This window comes from Periplaneta americana, chromosome 17 (assembly GCF_040183065.1).
Source record: "Periplaneta americana isolate PAMFEO1 chromosome 17, P.americana_PAMFEO1_priV1, whole genome shotgun sequence".
Classification (NCBI taxonomy): Eukaryota; Metazoa; Arthropoda; class Insecta; order Blattodea; family Blattidae; genus Periplaneta; species Periplaneta americana.
In genome coordinates, this window is record NC_091133.1 from 19,218,512 (window position 1) to 19,241,828 (window position 23,317).

At 34.4% G+C, this 23,317-nt stretch overlaps 1 protein-coding gene across 3 annotated transcripts in view; it reads left to right on the top strand.

The window, feature by feature from the left end:
- Positions 1-23,317, top strand: part of Sptz (zinc finger FYVE-type containing 26 spastizin) — a 129,602-nt gene that overhangs the window by 97,382 nt on the left and 8,903 nt on the right. For 2 of the 3 annotated variants that reach the window (XM_069815805.1, XM_069815806.1), the window contains exons 25-30: positions 3,494-3,607; positions 5,185-5,465; positions 5,844-5,948; positions 9,183-10,029; positions 10,183-10,426; positions 17,334-17,646. In XM_069815805.1, coding sequence (XP_069671906.1) covers positions 3,494-3,607; positions 5,185-5,465; positions 5,844-5,948; positions 9,183-10,029; positions 10,183-10,426; positions 17,334-17,646 — 1,904 coding nt within the window. Of the gene's footprint in view, positions 1-3,493; positions 3,608-5,184; positions 5,466-5,843; positions 5,949-9,182; positions 10,030-10,182; positions 10,427-12,332; positions 12,476-17,333; positions 17,647-23,317 lie in introns of those variants that run through there. The other variant, XM_069815807.1, reaches the window with a different exon arrangement.

Below are 23,317 nucleotides of genomic sequence, written 5' to 3' on the forward strand. Positions count from 1 at the left end.
TTTAGATGTTAGCGTACTTAGGAAAATAAAATTTTTATTAATGATGACAAAAAAATTATTATTTTGAATACATTTTCATCTTCTCTCCTAGTTCATGGTGCAAAAATGTAAGAGAGAGTAGTTTCTAAAAATGCGCATTTTCGTATCTTAAAATAATTCTAAATTAAGTACTATTTAAATTTTAACAAAATAACTGTTAATGAGCTCATATCGAAATTTCGCGTAAAACTGCACATATTTAAATTTCCACAGTATAGACAAATATATCAAATTAGCTGTCCATACTAACGGTAAGATTTTATGAAATTAAATCTTGAATAAAATTAAATAGCATTGAGTAGTGCAGCTGTCACAAGTCACTGATGCATAATATTGCTTGATGTGGCACGTGATAGGACTGTGATTTCCTGACATGTCTGCATATTTATAGTTCATAACAGTGGATGGTGCAAGTATAAGTATTCAAAGTGCGTTTTCTAAACAAGTGTTCAAACTTGTGAACTTTATTTTATTTGCAACAAACTTTCTATTGGAAAAGTATTTCTGAATCAAGGGAAGTAAATAAAAAATAAGTCTTTAGAAACTAGACTCTCTATTGAAACGTTTATAGACGTTCAAGATGAATCATTTGGTGAAGAAAGTAACATGAGCTGTGGAATTAGTTACGCTGCCCTCTTCAGACAATGTCCTACCGGCGGAATCTAATGGCACTCTAAGTGAATTACTGTGTGTATCATCTACTTCAAACTACGACCCAAAACTCAGAAAAAACAAGAAGACAATGCCAGTAATTATTATTATTAAAGCAAATAGTAAAATTGTGGCTTAAACAAGGTGAAAAAAGAGATATTTGTTAACCACATTTCGTAAATATTTTCGGTTAGTTAGTTCTGAACTTACACAACACAGAACTGTACTGCAATATTATTAAAGCAAATAGTAAAATTGTGGCTTAAACAAGGTGAAAAAAGAGATATTTGTTAACCACATTTCGTAAATATTTTCGGTTAGTTAGTTCTGAACTTACACAACATAGAACTGCACGCATTGTATTCTTCACCTGATATAATTAGGAACATTAAATCCAGACGTTTGAGATGGGCAGGGCATGTAGCACGTATGGGCGAATCCAGAAATGCATAATCTTCACATAATCTTCACATTGCTTCATGATTACCCTTCTTTGGCCGTGGAGACTATGAAGTTTGCTATGGAATGAGTGTTTCTTTGTTTTGAAGCTTCATCTTCAGTTATTTTGTCTCCTGCAAATTCTTTTAAGGATTTTCATTTCGCTTGTGTATCTTGTCTTCTTATGCTTTCTATCACACAGCCAGCCCTGTATTTAGGTAATACTATGCCCATAGGTCCGAAAAATGTTGCGCCCCCCACCAACTTACTCACGCAAAACTTAGACATTTAGCAGTCAAACTGTAAAAAAGTGGTATGTAATAACAATTTAACATACATTACTATTTAACGCAGGCATGTGCGAAGTAGAAAAGTATAGAAAATTTATTTGGCGCACGATTTTTTCTTTTCTCAAAACTTTTTCTCCCTACGAATTTTTCGCCATGTGTCCAGGCCCTGTGACCTATGTGTAAATACATGCCTGCACATTGCCATTAACTTCGATTTTTAATGGGTGTTTCCGTGTTATGTTCCTTACATATTATTTTCTTTAAGTTGCACATTGTTTTCTATAAATTATATTTTCATTATTTGCAATTATGAGTTGGTCGTCAGAATAAAGGAGTGATTAACCTTGATTTTTAATGGATATTTCCATGTTATGTTCCTTACATATTTTCTTTAAGTCGCATATTGCCTTCCACAGATTATATTTTCATTTGGAATTACGACTTGGTTGTCAAAATAAAGGAGTGATTGTAAAATCATCAAATCCATATGAATTAGTTGACAAATCATTAATATAAATATCAAATAGTAGTGATGATGTACTGTAACCTTGTCAGACAAATCAAATAATCCATGAACAACATAGTATCTCCTTCATTCACAACAACATATATATCTCCTATATTCGCAACCTTTATCTTTTATTATACAGTAGAATCCCTCTTAACCGGCACCAAAGGGATCAGGCTAGTTCTGGATACGAGATTTTTCCAGATAATTGAATGAATATCAATATATACAAAAAAAAGTTCGTATATCATGGTGCCAAATGTTGAAACTGCAGCCATGTGAAACTTATTTCTCTATCACTTGCTCATAATAGTCATAACATAAAAATTGTGGATTTTTATTATTAAAACACATCACACAACACAATAATACACTAATTCCAGGTTCGAATATTCATTGAAAATTAGAGTTCGTGCGATCTTTCTAATGTGGCAACACTGATGGTCCGAACATAACTAAATAAACTGTGTGGATTTTCTTTATTAAAACACATCATGCAACACACATAATACACTAATTTTAGGTTTGAAAATTCACTGAAAATGAAAGTTCGTGCCAGATTGTGGCAGTATGTGGCAGATTCATTTTTTTTTTTTTTTTTTTTTTTTTTTTTTTTTTTTTTTTTTTTTTTTTGTCCAGCCAAAAGTGCCGTTGTTTTGGTATTGCCGGTTATTTGGGTGCCAGTTGCTAGGATTTTACTGTATTCGCTTTCCTTACATTATTTAGAGCTTTATCTTCGACACTCTGCTTGTGTTGATATTATTTTTCAGTCAGTTTACTTCAGTTACAGGTTCACTCATCTCATAATCCACACTTATCACTTATCATTGGTTCAGATACCTTGACTGTGATTTCACGTTTGATCATTATCCATGGGAATCATGAAGTGTTGTCATTAAAATTCACCTTATGTAAACTAAATTTGTACTTAAGTATGAAGTGAAGATAACTATTGTTAAAGACTAGTAGTGAGATTATTTACAAAAATATTACATATTCATAACTGTAATATCAGTCCAGTCCAGTGTAATCCTGGAGAGCAGCTTTTGATAATAGATCTAGAAGATAGATTCCTCCTTTCTCTACCTTCCCTGATAATTAAGTCGTTATGGTTAGCTATGAAATGTTGGATGTTTCTACAACTACGACATGGTGCAAATATGTACCCTAAAGTCTCACACCACGTAACAGTCTGAAATCATACTGCAGTTAGTTGTTTCATAAGAACAAAATAGGAATCTTTCATTTTGACTTCCTTATGTATTATCACAGAGATGTTAAAGCATATAATTTGTAAATTTTGGCTGGAGGAATTAAGAGGAAAAATAATATTTATAGACTCACGCATGGTCATCTGATTGTTCATTGAGTTTGTGCAGATTAATTAATCTATTAAATTTAATAAATTTATATGTAAAAACATGTTCTCTGTTGTTTCCACAACCATTCTTAATTAATCAATTACTGTGGAATTTAATAAAAAAACATGTCATATAAAATGAGAGGAAGTTAATTTGTAAAATAAAATGTGAAAAATTTAACTGTATTCATTTATAAAATGTTTTAGGTCAGGGAATGCATGTGCTGCAAATCCGTTGCTTTCTCTATGTTCAACCGTAGACATCACTGCAGACGATGTGGTCGTGTAATTTGTGGATCTTGTTCTACTCAGAGGACTAAGGTACTTTAGAATGAAATCAACTATAGTTAATATCAAATTATTTCTCTTTAAATTTTAATGGTTGCTGAGAATGGTGAAGTGATACATTAGAATTTACTGAACATTGTTTACTCATGTTTTTGATAGATGTAAGTTCTGTCTTTTTGTTTGCTGATGGAGTAAAGTTCTTTGGAATTGTAATCAACTTTTAAGATCATTTCTCAACTGAATGCGTTATTATTTCAATTACTTGATGCCAGTAGCGGCTGGTGATCAGAATCCTCGGTGAGGCCAGATGCAACTAGTTTAAGTGCCTCCGATAGGAAATGTTTGTTTATGATATTAATTGTTATTGTCATTATATTATTAATATCATTATTACTGTATTATTATTATTATTATTATTATTATTATTACTATTATTATTACTACTATTATTAGTCTATTCTTATTACTATCAATGAAAAATAATAATTTCACTCACCAAATAAGCTGTTATGCTCTGAGTTTCAGTGATTGTTTCAGTGTGATGAAGCATCCCATATTATGTGTTGAAATTCCCCTTTCTTTCTTTTCTTTTTATTTTTTTCCTTTGACAGCAACAAACAAGGCCAAGAGAAGTTTATTTTGCATCACATTACCACATAACCATTTATGTTGTCCATACCAGGATGCAATAGAAACTCGCGTTTTAAGATAATGTGTCAGAAAAATTATCAGCGATGTCGTAGGTATCTCGGTAGTCTCTCTCTTTATTTAAAACTTCCTTTCTTTTAGTATTATTTCTTCTCGAAAAAGGACACTCTAACAATGAATTAATTGCACCAGCATTATTTCTCTCATTTGTTTCTGTTTATATTTTCCCGAAATACATAACAACATTGGCCCAGATTCACTACAGTACTACGAACTACAATAGTAGAACACCCTTGCTTATTTCATAAACTGAGACATAAGGGGAGAGAATCTCGAGTGGGTTTCTGCCTGCCAAAGAGCTGGAATTTTGTTATTTATGGCCTAGTTAGGAAGACAAGTCACCACTGCTATTCCCACCCCACTCTACCCTTGAGGCTGGCCCATGGATGGGAGGAGTGAAACCTGACCAGGCCAGCCGAATTGTGCCTCAGCTACAACGTTTTAAGCGTAAACTCAAAGCCCGCGAAAGGACATGAAATGCATTAAGCCAAACCCGGCACGAACGATTCTGGCCTCAGGAACAAATTTTACTGCAAAACAGGTCTATATATATCACAAGCCAGACCCGGCGTGAGCTATCCCGGCCTCAGGAACAAATTTTACTGCAAAACAGGTCTATATACATCAAAGTTTTCAAATGCTTCTACACCGATATGTGCTTCATTCAAATAACTAATACGTTATATAAAAACACAAAATTTGATTTCAGTTAAGCCAAGTGACTGAAACCCGGCCTCACTTGCCTCAGTTAATCAGCCGCCACTGCTTGACGCTGATACAGTATTCCATGTATAATATTAACTATGGTAATGTTTTAATTACTTACTGCGTTCCAGGAAAACTGAAGTATGTTTTCAAGGGTTGTGAACACAAACTAAATTAACTAATTTTTATTTTGACAGGTCGTAGGTTATGGAAATGTTGCAGTTAGGGTCTGTGATGATTGTCATCAACATATAGCAAATGATGCTGAACAGTTGCTAAATCCCACAACGGGAGAGAGACAACCTCCATTTTCACTCAATTCTGAAGGTTCAGTAAGTCCTGAATGTATTTGGAGACTTACATCTGATGAAGGTCACAACACTACGCTCAGAGAAGAATTTGGTTTTGAACACGCACCTAGTGTTTCTTTGTGCCTGTCCATTTTGAAGCTTCATTCAGAACACGCAGCATACCCCAGGTTTTGTGGCATAATTATAATTTTGTCTTATTTTTAACCAAGTAAATGGAGTGATGATATTAATGTAAATTATCAAAATATAATTAATTTGAATTAATATAAAATGTGTAAATTGACAAACTCGTATCTTTTGTACACTGTTCACAAATAATATTCCACTTAAGCTAAATAACCACAAAAATTCACTAAGTGGGAATTAAGTGGAAAATGACAGGAGAATGACATTAACTACTCGTTTTTATTGGACTCTAGGATTGTTAATTCGTGAAGAATTCTCTCTCTGTCTTGCATGATTTATAGCCACTATGAATCGATTACTGAATATATTACCAACTTTAAAGTGATGTTATAAACTTCGACTGGTGTTTTATTTTTCAGGTTTCTGTTGGATGCATGTGACCGAATGTTAAGGCTTCTTCAGCCAGTGGGACCAGGAATACCAAATCCAGAAGTAGACTATAGTGTTCTTATACGGATGGTCAGGTACAAAAATGATGTATTAATTTGTAAGTAACAAAATGCATAGATTTTGAGAACTCGTAAAAAAAGGAAAAAATTAAAATTAATGACATCTCTAACATTTTTGACATGCTGAAAATAAACCTGATGTAATAAAGGTACGTGATGTAGATCAGAGTGTAAGACTTGCAGTCTGAAATATTCACATTTGCGATATAATAAATACACTTAATGTGCACAATCCAAAAGGGAGATAGCTAAATAAGATGTTCAAATGTATGTTAATGTGATGTGCTTTATAATTGACAAAACTGGCTTAATCGGCCAAGTTATGTTATAAGATAGGTAGGTAGGTAGGTAGGTAGATTTATTCGTTCTATAATATTCTTACATTTGCTTTATAGCATAGAATAAAGAACATGTCCAATTCTTACGTTTAACAATAAGATGCAATACACATAAAATGCAAATATGAAATATGTACAGAATTAATACCTTAATAACAGTAATATTTTATACAATGTAGTATGTTTACCGTTTAATAGTATTATAATATTTACACAGTACTGTGAAATGTCAAGAATTCATCTACAGAATAGAAAGTGTGAGATATTAAGTAATTTTTTAGTTTTACCTTAAATAATGCAGGGTTTTGGCTATGATTTTTAATGTCTTCAGGAAGACTATTGAACATTTTTATCATCATGTAACGTACTCTCCTTTGAAAGTATGATAAATTTGATGATGGCGTATGAAAATCATTCCTTCTGCGGGTATTTATACTATGTATGGCTGAGTTAGTTCGAAAATTTTCTTTATTACATAGGAGGAAATTTATTGTAGAGTATATGTATGATTTGTTAAGGTTAGAATCTCTAATTTTTTTTTAAATAATCTCCATGATTCTCTAACCTTTGCTCCAACTATTATTCTAATGGCTCTTTTTTGTAATAAGAATATATCTTTACTATCTGCAGAATTCCCCCAAAATATTATTCCGTAGAACATAATGGAATGAAAATAGGCAAAATATATTGTCTTTAAGATACTGCCGTTTAGAAATTGTTGTAACGACCCAATTGCGAAGCATGCTGAGCCAAGTTTGGGGATTATTTCTTTGATATGATTTTTCCAATTTGTTGTATTATTAATATGCAAACCAAGAAATTTGGTGGTTGATGTTTCTAATAGAGGTATATTGTTGATAGTTGTGTCCAATGTTTCAGAGATTAAATTTGAAGTGGCTTTAAATTGAATTATGCTAGTTTTATTAATGTTTAATGCTAGTTTATTGGTTGTAAACCAGTCATAAATTTTAAGGAGAATTATTTTTGTTTTATATTTGAACGTGGCGAAGTTCTTGTCTGTAATTATGATACTTGTGTCATCTGCAAATAGAGTAGGATAACCTATTCCATTTATTATGGGGCCAAGGTCATTTATAAAAATTAGAAAAAGAAGAGGCCCTAATATAGATCCTTATGGGACCCCTGTATGAACATTTCCTCATGTTGAAGTAGATTTAAAGGAGTTATTAATGCTTTGATTTCCACTTTTTGTTTTCTGTTTAGGAGATATGACTCAAACCACTGATATGCTATGCCTTTAATACCATAGTATTCTAATTTTTGTAGTAGAATTTTGTGATTAAAACAATCAAAAGCTTTTGAGAGATCACAGAATATCCCTCCTACTTGTAATTTTTTATTAATAGCTTCCAGAATTTTATCAGTTAAATTAAACGTCGCTTGCTCAGTTGATTTATTCTTTCTGAATCCAAATTGTTCCGGAATGAGAATGTTGTATCTATCAAGATGATGATATACTCTCTTATATATAACCTTTTCGAAGATCTTTGAGAAGACTGGTAGAAGAGATATGGGCCTATAGTTTTCGGGCGAGGTTCTGTCCCCTTTCTTGAATAAGGGAATAACGACTGAATATTTTAGTCGCTCTGGAAATACACCATTAAACATTGAAAAGTTACATAAATAAGACAGGGGCTTGGCAATTATTTGTGAACTGGCTTTTAATATTTTGCTAGTAATTTCATCATATCCCGAGGAATTTTTAGACTTTAATTGCTTTAGAATTGTAATTATTTCTCGTGAATTTGTTGGAAAAATTTGAATATACATACTGATTCAATTTACTTTCTATTTGCATCAAGAAAAATAAAGTTATGCATTTAATTAGACTGTCACATATGATATAAAATACTTTTTCACAGATACTTTAACCCTTGCAAAACAAAACACTTCCATCTGTAGTAAACATGTCCTTCCCGAATTCGTGAACCAGTTGTAAAAAAAAATACATCTAGTTGGTTTTTGCTTCCAGTGCTGGAGTGAAAACCTTTTCAACCCTCTTCCATCTCCATTTGCATATGTATATCTCAACCATATTTTTTTGTTATCTTTGAGATAAATGGAACTCTATATATATCGACCTTGGGTTGTTTTACACAGTTGCTTACCAGAACAGTACTGTCAGGTAAACCTTATTCTTCACCTGCATTCTTTGTCACTAATGACTACCAACGATTGGTTAATTGCCTTGGTGGAAAAAATATCAAATGACAGATAAATTTTAATCCTAATTTATATGTAAAATTTCTGAAAACTAAAAATAGAGAAATGCTCTAAATAGCTGTCAAAAATCGGAAAAAGCTCTTACAGTACCTGTACGAAAATTTGGAAAACTGATTAATCATATTAAAGTGACAAAAATACAAATAAATGTAACATAAAAAGTTCATATTTTACTTCGTTATAATGTAAAATGAATTTCTAGACCAACAGGCATTGTAGTTAAATAAAAAAAAATATGTATAATATTACTGTGCAACAATGTAACTAACAGCAGTAAAAAGTTAGAAAACTGAGTTATGTGTGTGTTAATTGAACTGCCCTTGTAACAGAAGCACCCAGTATCGTCACAGGACTGCAGCCTATAAAGATATAATCTACAAGCAATGTTTATCTGAATTACAGTACTTGCATTACAATTTTTCTAGCTATGTTAATTGTAGTTTCATATTTCAAAATATTTGTGTTCATATTTCAGTATTTGTTTTTGCATAGTTGTTGTAGTTAGAATGCATCAATTTGTTCCTGACAGAAATCTGCTTAGAAGTGATGCATTGCGAATGTAGTTTTCTTATTTTTACTTTCTTAATGTGCTGCAGATCCTTTGTTATTCAAGGCTGTGCTTGCTGTACATTATATGCGTATGTTTCTCTTGTTTGAATATTTCCAGGTCTCTTATTGTAGCTGCTAAAGTGAAACATGCTAGATCTGGTCTCAACACTGGCGTGGCACATTGTGATCAACTGCTAAGTCAAGTGGATCTGCTCAACATGTTAGTGAAAAGTGGGTGCTCTGCCCTAATTCCAGCAGAACCTCTCAGTGGCCATGCTTTACGTCGCCTACGTGATCGTCTGGTGGAAGAAGAATTGTGGATGCTTGCAATGGAGGTGTCAACCAAGAGCGGCCTCGAGCGCATTGGAGTCTGGGCAGCTTGGGGCAAAGCATGTTTACGAGCTGGCTGTTGGGACGAGGCACGCGAAAAGTTTTCTCACTGTCTTGAAAAAGTAATGATGGGACCAGATTCTGTTCGCCCACAACGGAATCCACCCTTACTTACTGAGATAATACAGATTTTAGAAGAGGGTGCTTATACTGTAGATCGTAAAATCTTGCAACAAGCAAATAGTATTCGGGCTACAAAAGGTATTCCTAGCACCCTTCTTTCATCACCAGCCCTTACAATTCTTCATACTTTGTCATCACTAAATGAAATTGCTGATGGAAATTATCCACAAGCAACTCCACCATTAAATACTGTTGTTATTGGTCCAAAATTGGATCCTTTATTTTATAGAGAATGTTGCTATTACCTGTCATCATATGGTAGCCATGCTGGAATTATCAGCTTCTACCTTGGTCATGATGATCTACCAGCAGCTCTGAAACATGTCCTTCTCCATAAAGTAGATCCAGATATATTCATTGAAACAATATATTTGCCTTGTTTACGCCAAGGCCTAGTCTCAAATCTGCATGAGGAGCTGTCGACTGTTGATCCAACACTCGAAAGATGGAAGGTATGTATTTGGAGCATTATTTATTTAAATAAAATACTGTTGTACATTAAGAGAAGTGAAATATTTGCATTGACTTCTTAGCATAGAGAATATGGTATTTTGTTTTTGTTTCTGTAAATTTCATTGTCAATTAGATGTACATTATTATTGCAGGTGTACTTGTGTCATGTATGCCATCACTTTGAGAAACAAGGCATGTTGAATGTGCTCTATCAATTGCAACTTCACATGCATGATTACATTCGTGCTGCAATGACATGCACTATATTTTACCAGAAAGGGGCAAGGAACTACACTGATTTGGCTGCTAATATTGAACATCTCTATTCTGCTCATAGACACTTGGAAAATGAACTCCTGACAGTACAATGGGAAACCAGTGCCAGACCATCACCTGGTATGTTGCTGTAGTTTTCTTTATAATGATCTTTGTATTTTTTTTTTTCTGGAATTACTAATTGAATTTCATATAGAGTTGCCATAATGAAGGAACACAAAACCAGGACATGATCGATATGCCAATTCTGCCAGTTCTATCGACAACAGTAAATGTATGAATTTCTAAGAAATTGACACTGTATTTAATATGGATACTAAATATAATTTATTTACCATAGACATTACATCATTATTACTTATTTACTTAATATAGACAGGGTTGGACACTTCAATAATACACTTTATCTTATCTATCATCTTCTTATTTGGCATGGGCATTACATTATTACCATTTACAGTGAAATCCCTCGTATCCGGCACCCAAATAACCGACAATACCAAAACAATGGCACTTTTGGCTAGGCCAAAAAAAAAAAAAGTCGTTCATGCAAAAGAGAAGAGTCGGACGAAGATCTGAGAGGTTTTTGTGGATCGCACATGCCGCATATTGTGTTTACTCTTTACATTGTTCACACATGAAACATAGAAAAAACCCGTTATGCCCCTGGAGTTTATTGGGTAGCATCAGTAAGTTGTTACTTGGACCTTGCAAACAATGTGCAGAGACGATATCTTTAAATTTACCACTTGAACTCGTCATTTCGAAGGGGTGTTGGATGAGTCTAAATAGGAAAGTGTGAAATTCTCTGTTCCTACAGCACGCAGAAATTTCGAGTGATAGATAGTATCATGGCTATTACCGCTAAGCACTGTTGCATAATAGATTCCGCAAAATGCAAGCGAAATGTTCTTACGCTCAAATCATCGAGCTCTACTTCATCGCTTGTATAGTTCGATGTTGGCTACACTGCTCGTAACATCACATGACTCACATGACTGCCATTTGAAATTGTCATGAGGTTACGAAAACTTTTATTATTTTTTACGCTACTATGTATTACTGTATTATATTATTATGAACTGATGAATATACATTACCGTATTCAGTACTAAAAATAAACATTGTACATATTTCAATACTTTATTTTTAAATATCTATATGAAAATTACTATTTCAACATGGGAAAAGTGTTTGTATAATACAGTACAGTGAAACCTCTCTTTACAGACACCCCCAAGATACGAACACTCCTCATATACGGACAGATTTTTATGTCCCAACTGAAATAATATAGAAATAATGATAAATTTAACTCTCGTTTACGGACACTCTCAGACACGTACACGGACATGGACAGCTGTTTCACAGTCCTAAAGCGTGCTTTACCTCTTGACTGCGGACAGAACTTGGATTTCAAGACCTAATGTGTTACAAAAATGGAAAATTTAGTACAAAAATTCCTTAACATGAAAGAAGACAATAGGCCTAAGGGTCTTGTAGACTACCACTAACCCAGCCGGCTACCCCTTGTTAGCTGAAAGCAGGTAGATAAACAAAGTCATAAAATTTAACCTGTCTGATGGGTCCAAGATTTCCGCGATCGTGAAATTGTATTCGACACATAATAGGGTTAGTAGGATTATTCTCTTCACTTCAATCAGTTCTGTTTCGGGAGATATGGCACCTGAACATAAAGGTTAAGTTTAAAACTGTAAATTACAGTACTTAGTGCATAACTATAGACCTAGAATAAAATTGCATGACACAGTACTGTCTTTAGAATTAAACTACAGTAATACATTTCATTTAAAGCGTCAAGGGATACATAATGCATATTATAAATTTACTGTTAGATTGGTGAGCCTCCCTTCCACTAAAGGACACCTCGCAGATGCGGACAGATTGTTATGTCCCTTCGATGTCTGTAAATGAGAGATTTCACTGTATGTCTTTACATAACTTATAAACGTATTTTTCAATTATCCGGCAAATTCAGTTATCCGGTACTTTCTTTGTCCCACAGTTGCCGGATACGAGGAATTCTACTGTATTTTAGTGGCAGACCATTCAAGTCTGTATGTCACATCACACTAACACTCATACTCATCAGAACTGCAAACAGAAGAAAGGAACTTCGTTTCTGAATGACTGTAATTAACCACAATTTACATTTTCATATTGTACAGTATCTGCAGAAATGCATTTACTGAATTAAGTGATAATCTGTTCTTTTCTTCTGTCCACTGAGTATTCATCAAAGAAAACGCTGTTTTAACATTAGCTTTATGTCCAGATAGAGAGAAATAAAAGTCTGCAATTTTCAGCAGTTTTGAGTAATGCTCCACAGAAACACAGCTGTAATAAACATTAAACGAGATTTTGTGTGAAATCATATGTTTAGAATTTCCCCTTGTTGTTCTGTAAGAAATATTTCAATTTAATCATTTGATCAAAGAGAAGGCACTCATTCAGTTCACATATTATCTTGCATCTACTTGAGTGTCATTTCGTAACCATCCTACAAATCTTTGCAGTTTTTCAGATTTCTATCCGACTGCATTCAAAATCACAGACATCCGTCTTTTTGGCCCGGACTTTCTTTTTACACTATAAAATCACAGACTGTCCGCAAAATCCGCAGCATATGCCAACTCTAATTTCATAAGTTCATTTTTTTAGATACAAGCTTTCAGAATTCCTTCTGTTTGTTTCTATTGCTGTTCTTGAACAATTTGTTGTCACAAAGGAAATTACACGAGATTGTTTCGAATTTGTGTACATAATATTGCTTCTGAAGATACATATTTTCTTATTTTACATTTAATGATGATGATGATGATCCATGGCACAACAACCCATGAAGGGTCAAGGCCTACCAGCCTCTGTCTTAGCAGAGGTGAACAATCATCCAACTAGTACTAGTACAGAGGTAACATGTGGTCAGCATGATTAATCACCCCCTTCTCCCAGCTGTTACAGCTGGTTTACAAAACTGGATTTCGATACTCACTTTAGTTTCTCAAATTCATCATGCTGCTGAGTCCTTACACTCACTGGTCAAAATTTCATGAGAAAATTTCTTTCCCAATGAGACTCGAGCCAATGTTCATTTTGCACGACTAGTCCAAAGCAGCATGGTGCTATTTAACGTTTGAATATACTAAATCATTTTAAGAACACTTTTGTGAATTAAATTGCGTACTTTTCATAAAGTTTAACAATTTTTTTTTTTACTATTTATACTTACTTTAACATCTCTGGTCATACCACGAGTTAATCTTTTGGTGTGTACTGTGTTGAGTACTGGTTCTATTGTTGTGAACTAGATGACGTCTGTAGATGTATTACTGATTTGATATAAATTTCCTAGACATCACTATAACAAAAGTTGGCAACAAACACACCTTCAAAATATACAGAAAACCAACCACCACCACCACACACATACACAACAGATCTGAGGCCTGTGTACTATTGTTGAGTACTGGTTCTATTGTTGTGAACTAGATGACGTCTGTAGATGTATTACTGATTTGATATAAATTTCCTAGACATCACCATAACAAAAGTTGACAACAAACACACCTTCAAAATATACAGAAAACCAACCACCACCACACACATACACAACACATCTAATCATCCCACACAACACAAACATGCTGCATTCAGGACAATGGTACACAGATTACTCAACATACCCATGAGCCAACAACACTACAATGAAGAAGTGAACACGATCAAATACATAGCACAAGAAAATGGTTACAACTCAAACATAATAGACAACATCATAAGGAAGAAAAACAAAAACTCAACAAACACAAAAACACACAAAACACAACACAAACTTAAGAACACAAGAAATACATCACACTAACATACGAAAACAAAAACACACACAAGATCGCATCCTCATTCAGAAAACAGAAATACAACATAGCATACAGAACAGAAAACACACTACAAAGACATCTCAACACACGAACAACACAAACAAATAATTACAACCACACAGGCATATACAAGCTCACATGCAATAGTTGCGACAGTTTCTAATTGGACAGATAGGCAGATCATTCCAAACTCGATACAAAGAACACATTAAAGCAATAACCAAAGGACACAATACATTACATATTCCGAACACATAACTAATGCTATCCACACATACAATAACATAAATACAGACATGGAAATCCTACACATACAACCCAAAAACCAGAAACTCAACACACTAGAACAATATGAAATATACAGACATACTAAAACACACCCTAATCAAATACTCAACACACAGATCAATTTCAGAACACACACACTATTTGACACAACTCTTCATCACACGAACGCACCCACACAACAGACAGCGAAGTTGAGATGATGCCGAGACACAGAAGGCTCTGAGGATGGTGTGAAGTAGCACCGAAACAGCTGTAAGCCGCACATGCTTACATAATTAACACGAGTAAGATCGCCATTTAATCAATTATCTATATTAAAGTGTTAAAAGTAGTGTACGAAAGATTCAACATGGACAAAATATTAGTTAACTGTCCCATTTTGTGAAAATAATAATAATAATAATAATAATAATAATAATGTAGTCAATCTAAATAATGCCTCTGATTGAAGTTCTGGCTGATATGTACATACAATATATTATACGTATACATTCGTACCCATATATTATCAGGCAGTACATCTCACTTGACGATTTATGTAGGAGGAAGAACAAATTGTTTGTATGCTTCTGAAGTCTGATTAGTATAATATGTAGGTAATCGGCGATGTATGCAATGGAGGGGGAAAGGAACTGAACACCCTACCTCATTATTTCCTGGCCTAGTTGCCTCATAAGTGGTGCCTTGTTGATATCACTTGTGAGGTTCAGACAGTTGACTAAACAACAATAATAAATCTAAATAATTCATTCATTCATAACTGGTGCTGCAGCCTGGGCCTCCTCCAATATTTGTAGCCATTCTGTCCTGCTCTGTGCCAGTCTCCTCCACTTCCTAACTCCAATCTTTTTAAATCATCCACATCTTGCAACCATCTAAGCCTGGGTCTTCGTTTTGCTCCACCATACATTGCTCTCCTGGGTACATACATAGTGTTCTATCCAAGAGCAGATCTTTCACTGCAAACCCGGCATTCACCAATCTTTTCTATTTTCTGCCTTCCTCTTAGTCTCCGCTTATGATTAATATATTTTAATGTCGTCTATCATCTGATATTGTCTTCTGCCCCGAACTCTTCTCCCGTTCACCATTCCTTACAGTGCATCCTTCAGCAGGCAGTTTCTTCTCAGCTAGTGACCCAACCAATTTCTTTTTCTCTTCCTTTTCAGTTTCATCATCATTCTTTCTTCACCCACACTTTCCAACACAGCTTCACTTCTTATTCTGTCTGTCCATTTCACGTGCTCCATTCATCTCCATATCCACATTTAAAATGCTTCTAGTCCAGTGATGGGAAACAGCATCTTTCAGAGAGCTTAGCCTCTTCCACTGCCTTAGTTGCTGTTGTATATAGGTACTCATGTTGACTGCTCTGTTTACAATATGAGTTCCCCATTCCTGTTCTAGTCGCTTCTCTTCACTTCGTCATAATGTCCATGTTTCTGCTTCATACAATGCTGCACTCCACAGAAAGCACTTCACTAGTCTCTTCCTTAGTTCTTTTTCCAGATATCCGCAGAAGATGCTCCTTTTCCTATTAAAAACCTCCTTTCCCCCTGCATGGATATAATCTACATAATAATGTAAGATAACGCTATCTAAATATAAGGGTCTCAGCCTTTTCAAAGCTCAATGGGAAGCATATTTACAGCATCTCAATATTTGCAACACATTATTGAGAACCTCGAATCCTCTTGTCGTTTCTACAAGGAACATAGCAGCAGAAAAGAAAGTATGTTCCAGGAAGTTAAAAATTCCACCTGAAGATCTGGATATAAGTAACATCAATGTCCATAAACTACGACAAAATCTTAGGAAACAAGAGTACGACAAATGGTGTGCGCTTCCACATAAAGGAAAAGGTGTTATTTTATTTCAAGAATATACTCCCGGAAATAAATGGATTTTTTCTAAATAGGGTCTATCTTCCTCTGAATGGCGGGACGCAATTAAGATGAATGCTAACGTAGCACCAGTGAGAAGTCTTCATGGGAGATCCTTGGACAGTTTCCGTTGCAGATACTGCAACGAGATTGAAACCTTAGCACACGTCCTAGGATCCTGTCAGCATGGAGAACTCCTGAGAAATTCACGCCATCATAACATCCGAAAACTAATAGCACAAGCCCTTAGAAACAAATCCTTCGAGGTCCATGAAGAGGTGCACTGCGTTGCGTCTGAAGGCGGCGGAATTAGAAGAGCGGACATCGTGGCTCTAGACAAGACTAATAGTAAAGGCTTTATACTGGACCCAACTGTTAGATTTGAGATGAGCCAGACCCAACCATCCGAGGTCAACAAAGAAAAACAACAAATTTATGAGCCTACTATTCCGTATTTTCGAGAAAAATATCAGATGGAAGGCACCTGGGAAGTACATGGTTTAATGATCGGAGCGAGGGGCACCATCCCACGATCAACTGTAAACACTATCAAAACATTTGGAATCCATGACATCATTCCAAAAATAATTACTTCAACCATTAAAGGGTCTGTGGCAATTCTGAAAAATCATTTATACGGAATATCATAATACCCCCCCCCCCCTTTTCTATTCGTTAGTGTGTGATTGTTACAACTATATGTACAAATTTATTATTTCTTAAACTTAAGCTCCTAGTTCACATTTAAATTTGGCTCATCTATCTTACTGTAATCATTACTATTCTTATATGTGTGTTATTCTGTGTTTTTGGCAACCCAGGATGCCTGGGCAGACTATTTCTTGAAATAAATTATATATTATGTCTTAATATATTTGTTGTAGACACTAATTATAAAGTTCCATATGTGTTGCTAATAGTCACTTAATTCATTGTACCTATTATTTACTGTTGCAGCACGTAGGATAGAAGGTTCCCTGCAACTAGCCAAGAAATTGAATCCCAGGGAAGTGAATTGCCATATAAACACTATCTTACGGCAAATTGAAGTGACGAAGTTCTTACATGGTTGTGAGTTAGGGCAGCGTCCTGTTATGGAACTGTTACCAGAAATATTTCATTATATGCAATCAGCAACCATGTTTGGCAATAAACTTCCAGCTTTTACTGTTCCTACATTATTTGGATCCAACTCAGAACGTGTGCTGCTTGTGGTCTTAGCCATTCTTTGTGGGACAAATGTTGAAGAGGGTTTTGGCCTTGCTTTCAGGTAAGTCAAGTACCGGTATCTATAATCAGGCCCAACCCAAACGAATTTCTTACATATGGTCACTTATGATATTGGTGCCCTTTCAGTTTTTCAATGTTTTTGGGCCTCTTAAAACACTGAATCCTAAATAATCCATTATAATAATTATATTGACTTACCACACTTGAAGACTCCATCCAGCGACATCCGACCTCCATGATTAAAGTTAATGTTAACATTATTCTAGTTCAGTCGATCACACTGTATCAGATATGTTTTTAAACACTTATATGACATTACTTTCAAAACTTCACATTACCTTTTAATTCGTACTAAAATGTCGAGAGTTTTTTTAAGAAGACATTTTCACCACACTGCAAAAATTAAAATTACCCTATAGGCACCGTGCATGGGTCTCAAAATCGTACTGGTGGCGCTGTGCAGTGTCTCAATTCCTAATTAACTACAGGCTCGCAGTCATTCACTAGTCATGTGTGATATAGAAATTACATGTGGCTTTCTGCCGATAAAAAGTTGTAATATTAGTAAGAATAAGTTTATTGATTCATAGTGTTCTGCCAAAGTGCAGATCTTTCACTGCAAACCCAGCAATCTCCAGTCTTTAATTATTTTATAGACTCAGTGGAAAGTTCAGTACTGCTAGAGGAGTGTAAAAATGTAACTACAGAGTTCCTGAAATATCAGTGAAGTTGTTTGGCATTTAAATCAGATTTCAGACCATTGAATGAGGGCGAACAGTCATATTACGAAAACATTGATATACTTATATTTGATGTCATGACGTGCGTAATATTTGTGTGTATAATATCTCTATAAATTACGTATTTTAATGTGATTTAATTCTAAAAGTAGTCTTAATTACACTTCCTGAATAATGGGCGACTGCAAATTCTCTAAAACACAACACATGAACAATATCATCAACATACTACCTCTGACTGAGGTTCTGGCTGATATGTACATATGTTATCAGCAGACATCGGATTCTAGGGCAAATGCCTATTTTGTTTCTTTAGGAGAAAAGTAAAAATAATTATTAATATTTGTGTTTCATGGAAATTGAAAGGTATTCAAAGAGTTTTATAGTGCCCTAAAATGCCCTAAAACGGTTATTAGAGCCTAATTTGTTAATATTCGCCTAAAAATGCCTAACTCACTGTAAAGTTTCGCATTTTACTCTTACTTTTTATAATTTATACATGCATTCACTGCGAAATTTAAGGCATTTAAAAAGTGGAAAGTTTGCTTCACACCGGCCATGAAACCATTGATAAAGGAAACAAAATGTTTTGAATCTCACGACACTCGCAATAGATTTCACCGAATTTAACATGTTTGGAGGCATAAATGCCGACAAAGAACCAACCTTGGTTTTGAAGCAGGCAACAATCACAGCATGTGCTGCTACCGATTCAGAGATATACTATACTATAAAAATTACTGTTTTCGGTCTGAAACCGATTAGCTGTACTGCCCTTCAGAGTGTCATAAAATCACAATTTTTGGAGAAAGAGTGTTTTTGAAATATTTATGAAAAGTCGTAAAACTGCGAATTAGTAGGGTAAACCGTTACAAAATATTTAAAAGAATGGCCCTCCTAGTGTTAACACTACCAGGAAATGCAACAATAAGTGGAACTTTGTATTTTTGTCCAATTGAATCTCAATAACAACAGTTCATTTGAATGCTCGTTAACAGTTGCTCTTTCCCTCACCTTATTTGTGTTGAGAAGTTTTGAGCGGTAGGACGTTTTCCTGTGAAGTTTAACGCGATAATGCCGAAAAATATAAGTGCAAAAATCTACATTGATCCGGCAATGGCTAACAGAATATTCAGAATTCACTTATAATGGAAAAATAATATTCTGCAAGATTTGTAGCAAACAGGTATGTAACAATAGTTTAAATATATAAATTCTATTAATTTTAATGAGTAGGCCTATAATATTTATACATTGACTGAGCTATCCTGAGGTATAATTCTTTTTAAGACCACTACACTTTAACCTTTTAAATTCCGATAGTTAAAGTATTTACAGGTCATTAAAATTTTGATTGTTCGAACCCACCAACTTTGTGATAGAAATACGGCAATACAACAATTAGGATTTTATTTTAATTCAGTTTACTTTACATTTTTAGATTTCGCAAGAAAAGAAGTGCCACCTAAAGCAGCATGTGCAAGGAGTGGCTCATAAGGCTAAAGCTCACCAGAAAAATCAACTGCAACAAACTTTACTAACACAGCCTACTTCATCCAATCTCAGCAGCAATTTCTATGCTGATTTAACCAGAGCGTTTGTTGCTGCTAACATTCCCTGGAATGCAATTGAAAAGACAGTTTTTACAAATATACTGCAAACAAAATATCCCATCTGAGTCGACCCTAAGAAAAAATTACTTAGACAGAATATAGAATGAAACTTTAGCTTCCATTCGGGAGGATATAGGTGATTCTTGCATATGGGTCTCTGTGGATGAAACCTCAGATCCTATGAATAGATATATAGCAAATATGGTAGTAGGAAAACTTAGTCCTGATGGACCTTCGATTCCACACCTCGTATGTGTTAAGGAACTTTCGAAAGTGAATAGCCAAGCCATTGCTTATTTTGTAAATAAAGGCCTACAGTCTTTATACTCAGGTAATATAGACGATTCTAAAGTTCTGTTGTTTTGTACTGATGCTGCCTCATACATGGTTGCTGCAGCTCCACTTCTTAAAACATTTTATCCTAACCTCACGCATGTAACCTGTCTAGCACATGGCCTTCACAGGGTTTCTGAAACAATCCGGAATGAATTTCCTCTTGTCAATTCGTTTATTTCTAACACAAAAAAAGTTTTTGTAAAGCCCCATCCAGGATTTCAATATTCAGAGAGAACTTTCCAGATATCCCACTCCCACCTCAGCCGGTTGTTACATGATGGGGAACCTGGATTCAGTCAGTGGTGTATTATTCTAAGTATTTTAAAGAAGTGGTCACAGTTATTGATAAATTACCTGAAACTGATAGTGCAGAGTGTGTGAAAGCAGTGAAAGATTGTCTGAATGACTCACGAGTGAAAAACGATATTGCCTACATAACATCAAACTTTTCTTTCATACCTGCAAGCATTGAACAATTAGAACGTGAAAAACAATCTCTTTGTAGCCAAATAACAATAGTAAAGGAAGCTCAAGTGAACATACATTCTGCTTTGGGCGAAACTGGGAAAAAAGTTAAAAATAAGTGGGACAACGTATTAAATAAGAATGTAGGATTTTCATTGTTGGAAAAAGTATCAAGAGTGATATCGGGGGAAAGTGTAAATGTTCCAGTAAGTATTGATGTTTCTATTGTACCTAATTTAAAATTTGCGCCTCTCACATCAGTTTCGGTTGAAAGAAGTTTTTCTGCTTTCAAAATGATTCTCAGTGACAAAAGGCAAAGGTTAACTGTGGAGAATTTAGAAAAAATTCTGGTGGTGTACTGTGCAGATAATTATAATAAAGTCTGAGCATGGAACTGAATTTCAATAACTTAAAATGAGTAATCTTGATATCAATAATCATTATTTCATTAGTTTCAATATATTAAATTTGTGCAGCTCTGTTTATAAATATAATATAGTATTCTTTTTTAATGTTTAAACATACTTTTTTGTGCGTATTTTAGTGTATAACTAAAAATTTCAGAGAAAATGCCTATTTTCATTAAAATAGAGCCTAATTTTACAAATTTTGAGCTTATTTTAGGCGCCTAAAACTGCAATTTTTAGTGCCTAAAAATCCGATATCTAGTTATCAGGCAGTACATCTCACTTGACGATACGTGTCAGAGGAAGAACAATATTGTTATTATGCATATGAAGTCTGACTAGTGTAATTTGTAGCTAGTCGGCAATATATGCAATGGAAGGGAAAAGGAACTGGCCACTCTACCCCATGATCATGATATTCTGGCCTAGTTGCCTCATAAGTGGTGCCTTGTTGGTATCACTTATGAGGTTCACACTTCTCTTTGGACAGTTGAATAAACAACAAGATCAACATGCGGAAGCAGTTCAATTGATAGTTTGTGTAAAATGTTATAGGCCTACTGTATATTTTAATTTGCTGAATGCACCTTTCAACATGAATTCGAACACTGGCAACGCTGTAAGTAGTTTCGACTTCTTCAGCTGTTAATTTACCATCATGCAGATACTGTGGAGTAACATTATTGATCCCTTTATCGGAGAGGTTTGTTATTATTCCGGGAAAACCTGACTTCATCACCACCTTCAAATAAAGTCAATAATCCGCAATCAGTTGTTACGAATGTGTCACTCGATCTGCCTCGGTAGCATTAGATTTGAAGGCCACCATCTGATCCACATTGGGTGGCTGTTCCACTTCTGAACAATTAATTGTCACTCTACATTTTTCAATATTGCAGGTATTGTTTCCTGAATACTTTCTCTGCTAGGCCAAACCCCAAAATTACAGTAACCATTGTGGATGTCAACAACATTAAAGTGTCGGTAAAAATACATTATAATTATAATTGTACGATTAACTCCAAATCACCCTCATGGCAGAATACGACAATCCAGTTTTCATTTTAATTGGAAAATATGAGTAGACGATTTTCTTTACTAATCATACTCTTGGACAGAATTTTTCGAAAGCTTTTGATGTGAAATTCACTAATAAAAATGACAATAATAATATGTATGGTCTACATCTTGGGGCGTTTCGACTATCTATGGTAGCTATTTTTAGGTTAAATGATAGAATTGGAAATATTTCTTATTATGATTCTACGGATATGATTGTGTTTCAATTGGCAGCAATTTTAACAATATATTCGAAACCACAAATTATGTCACTCCCATTAAGTCTGGTAGTTCAGTCTCATATTTTATTGTAGAATAATTTCGGAAACATTGCATTTCATTAAACATCATCTGTTCCTGAACGCTTGTCATAACATTTCTTATGTGACTTCAGTTCGGCATGTAATGGAATAGACACTTGAGTAGACAATTCACACAATTCAATTGTGAAAGAAAAAACAAAATCACTAAGAATGTTTTCATTTACTTCTGCCTGTATGGCTACTTCATTTTTCGAAATAACACTTGTTGAGCATTCGCCTTCCATAAAACTTAAATTTTCATCTTTTCTTCTTCTTTATGCGTCTCTTTCGTACCTTTCCGGAGCTAGTTGAGATGAAACAGTCTTTTTCTTGTAATCTTTTATAAAATACTGGGAACGGTATGCTAGTTTTTGGGGGTGTTCTGATCTCGTTCCCAATAAAATGAATACCGCAAATTCTTGCTGCAGGTGTTGGTTTCCAAGGTGAACCATCAGCACTTGAAATCAAGAATTAAATATCGATATGAATACATTTAAAAATAAGTATATTATTATTTATTGTTATTAATATTATACATATATATATATATATATAAATAAAGAACTCAGTAATTATGTACTTTTGAAATTTAAATGATAAATTCCTGTCGTTGTTAACTTAATGGTTATTTATAAACATAATACTATATACATTCTGTTTTTTATATCAGGCCTAGTATATAATAATACTATGATTACAAGCAGTGTAGCCTTATTTACTTTCGTCTGCGTACTACATGGATCCACAATTAGCGTCATTGCGCTTCAGTTTTCTGTTTTGGGAATGAAT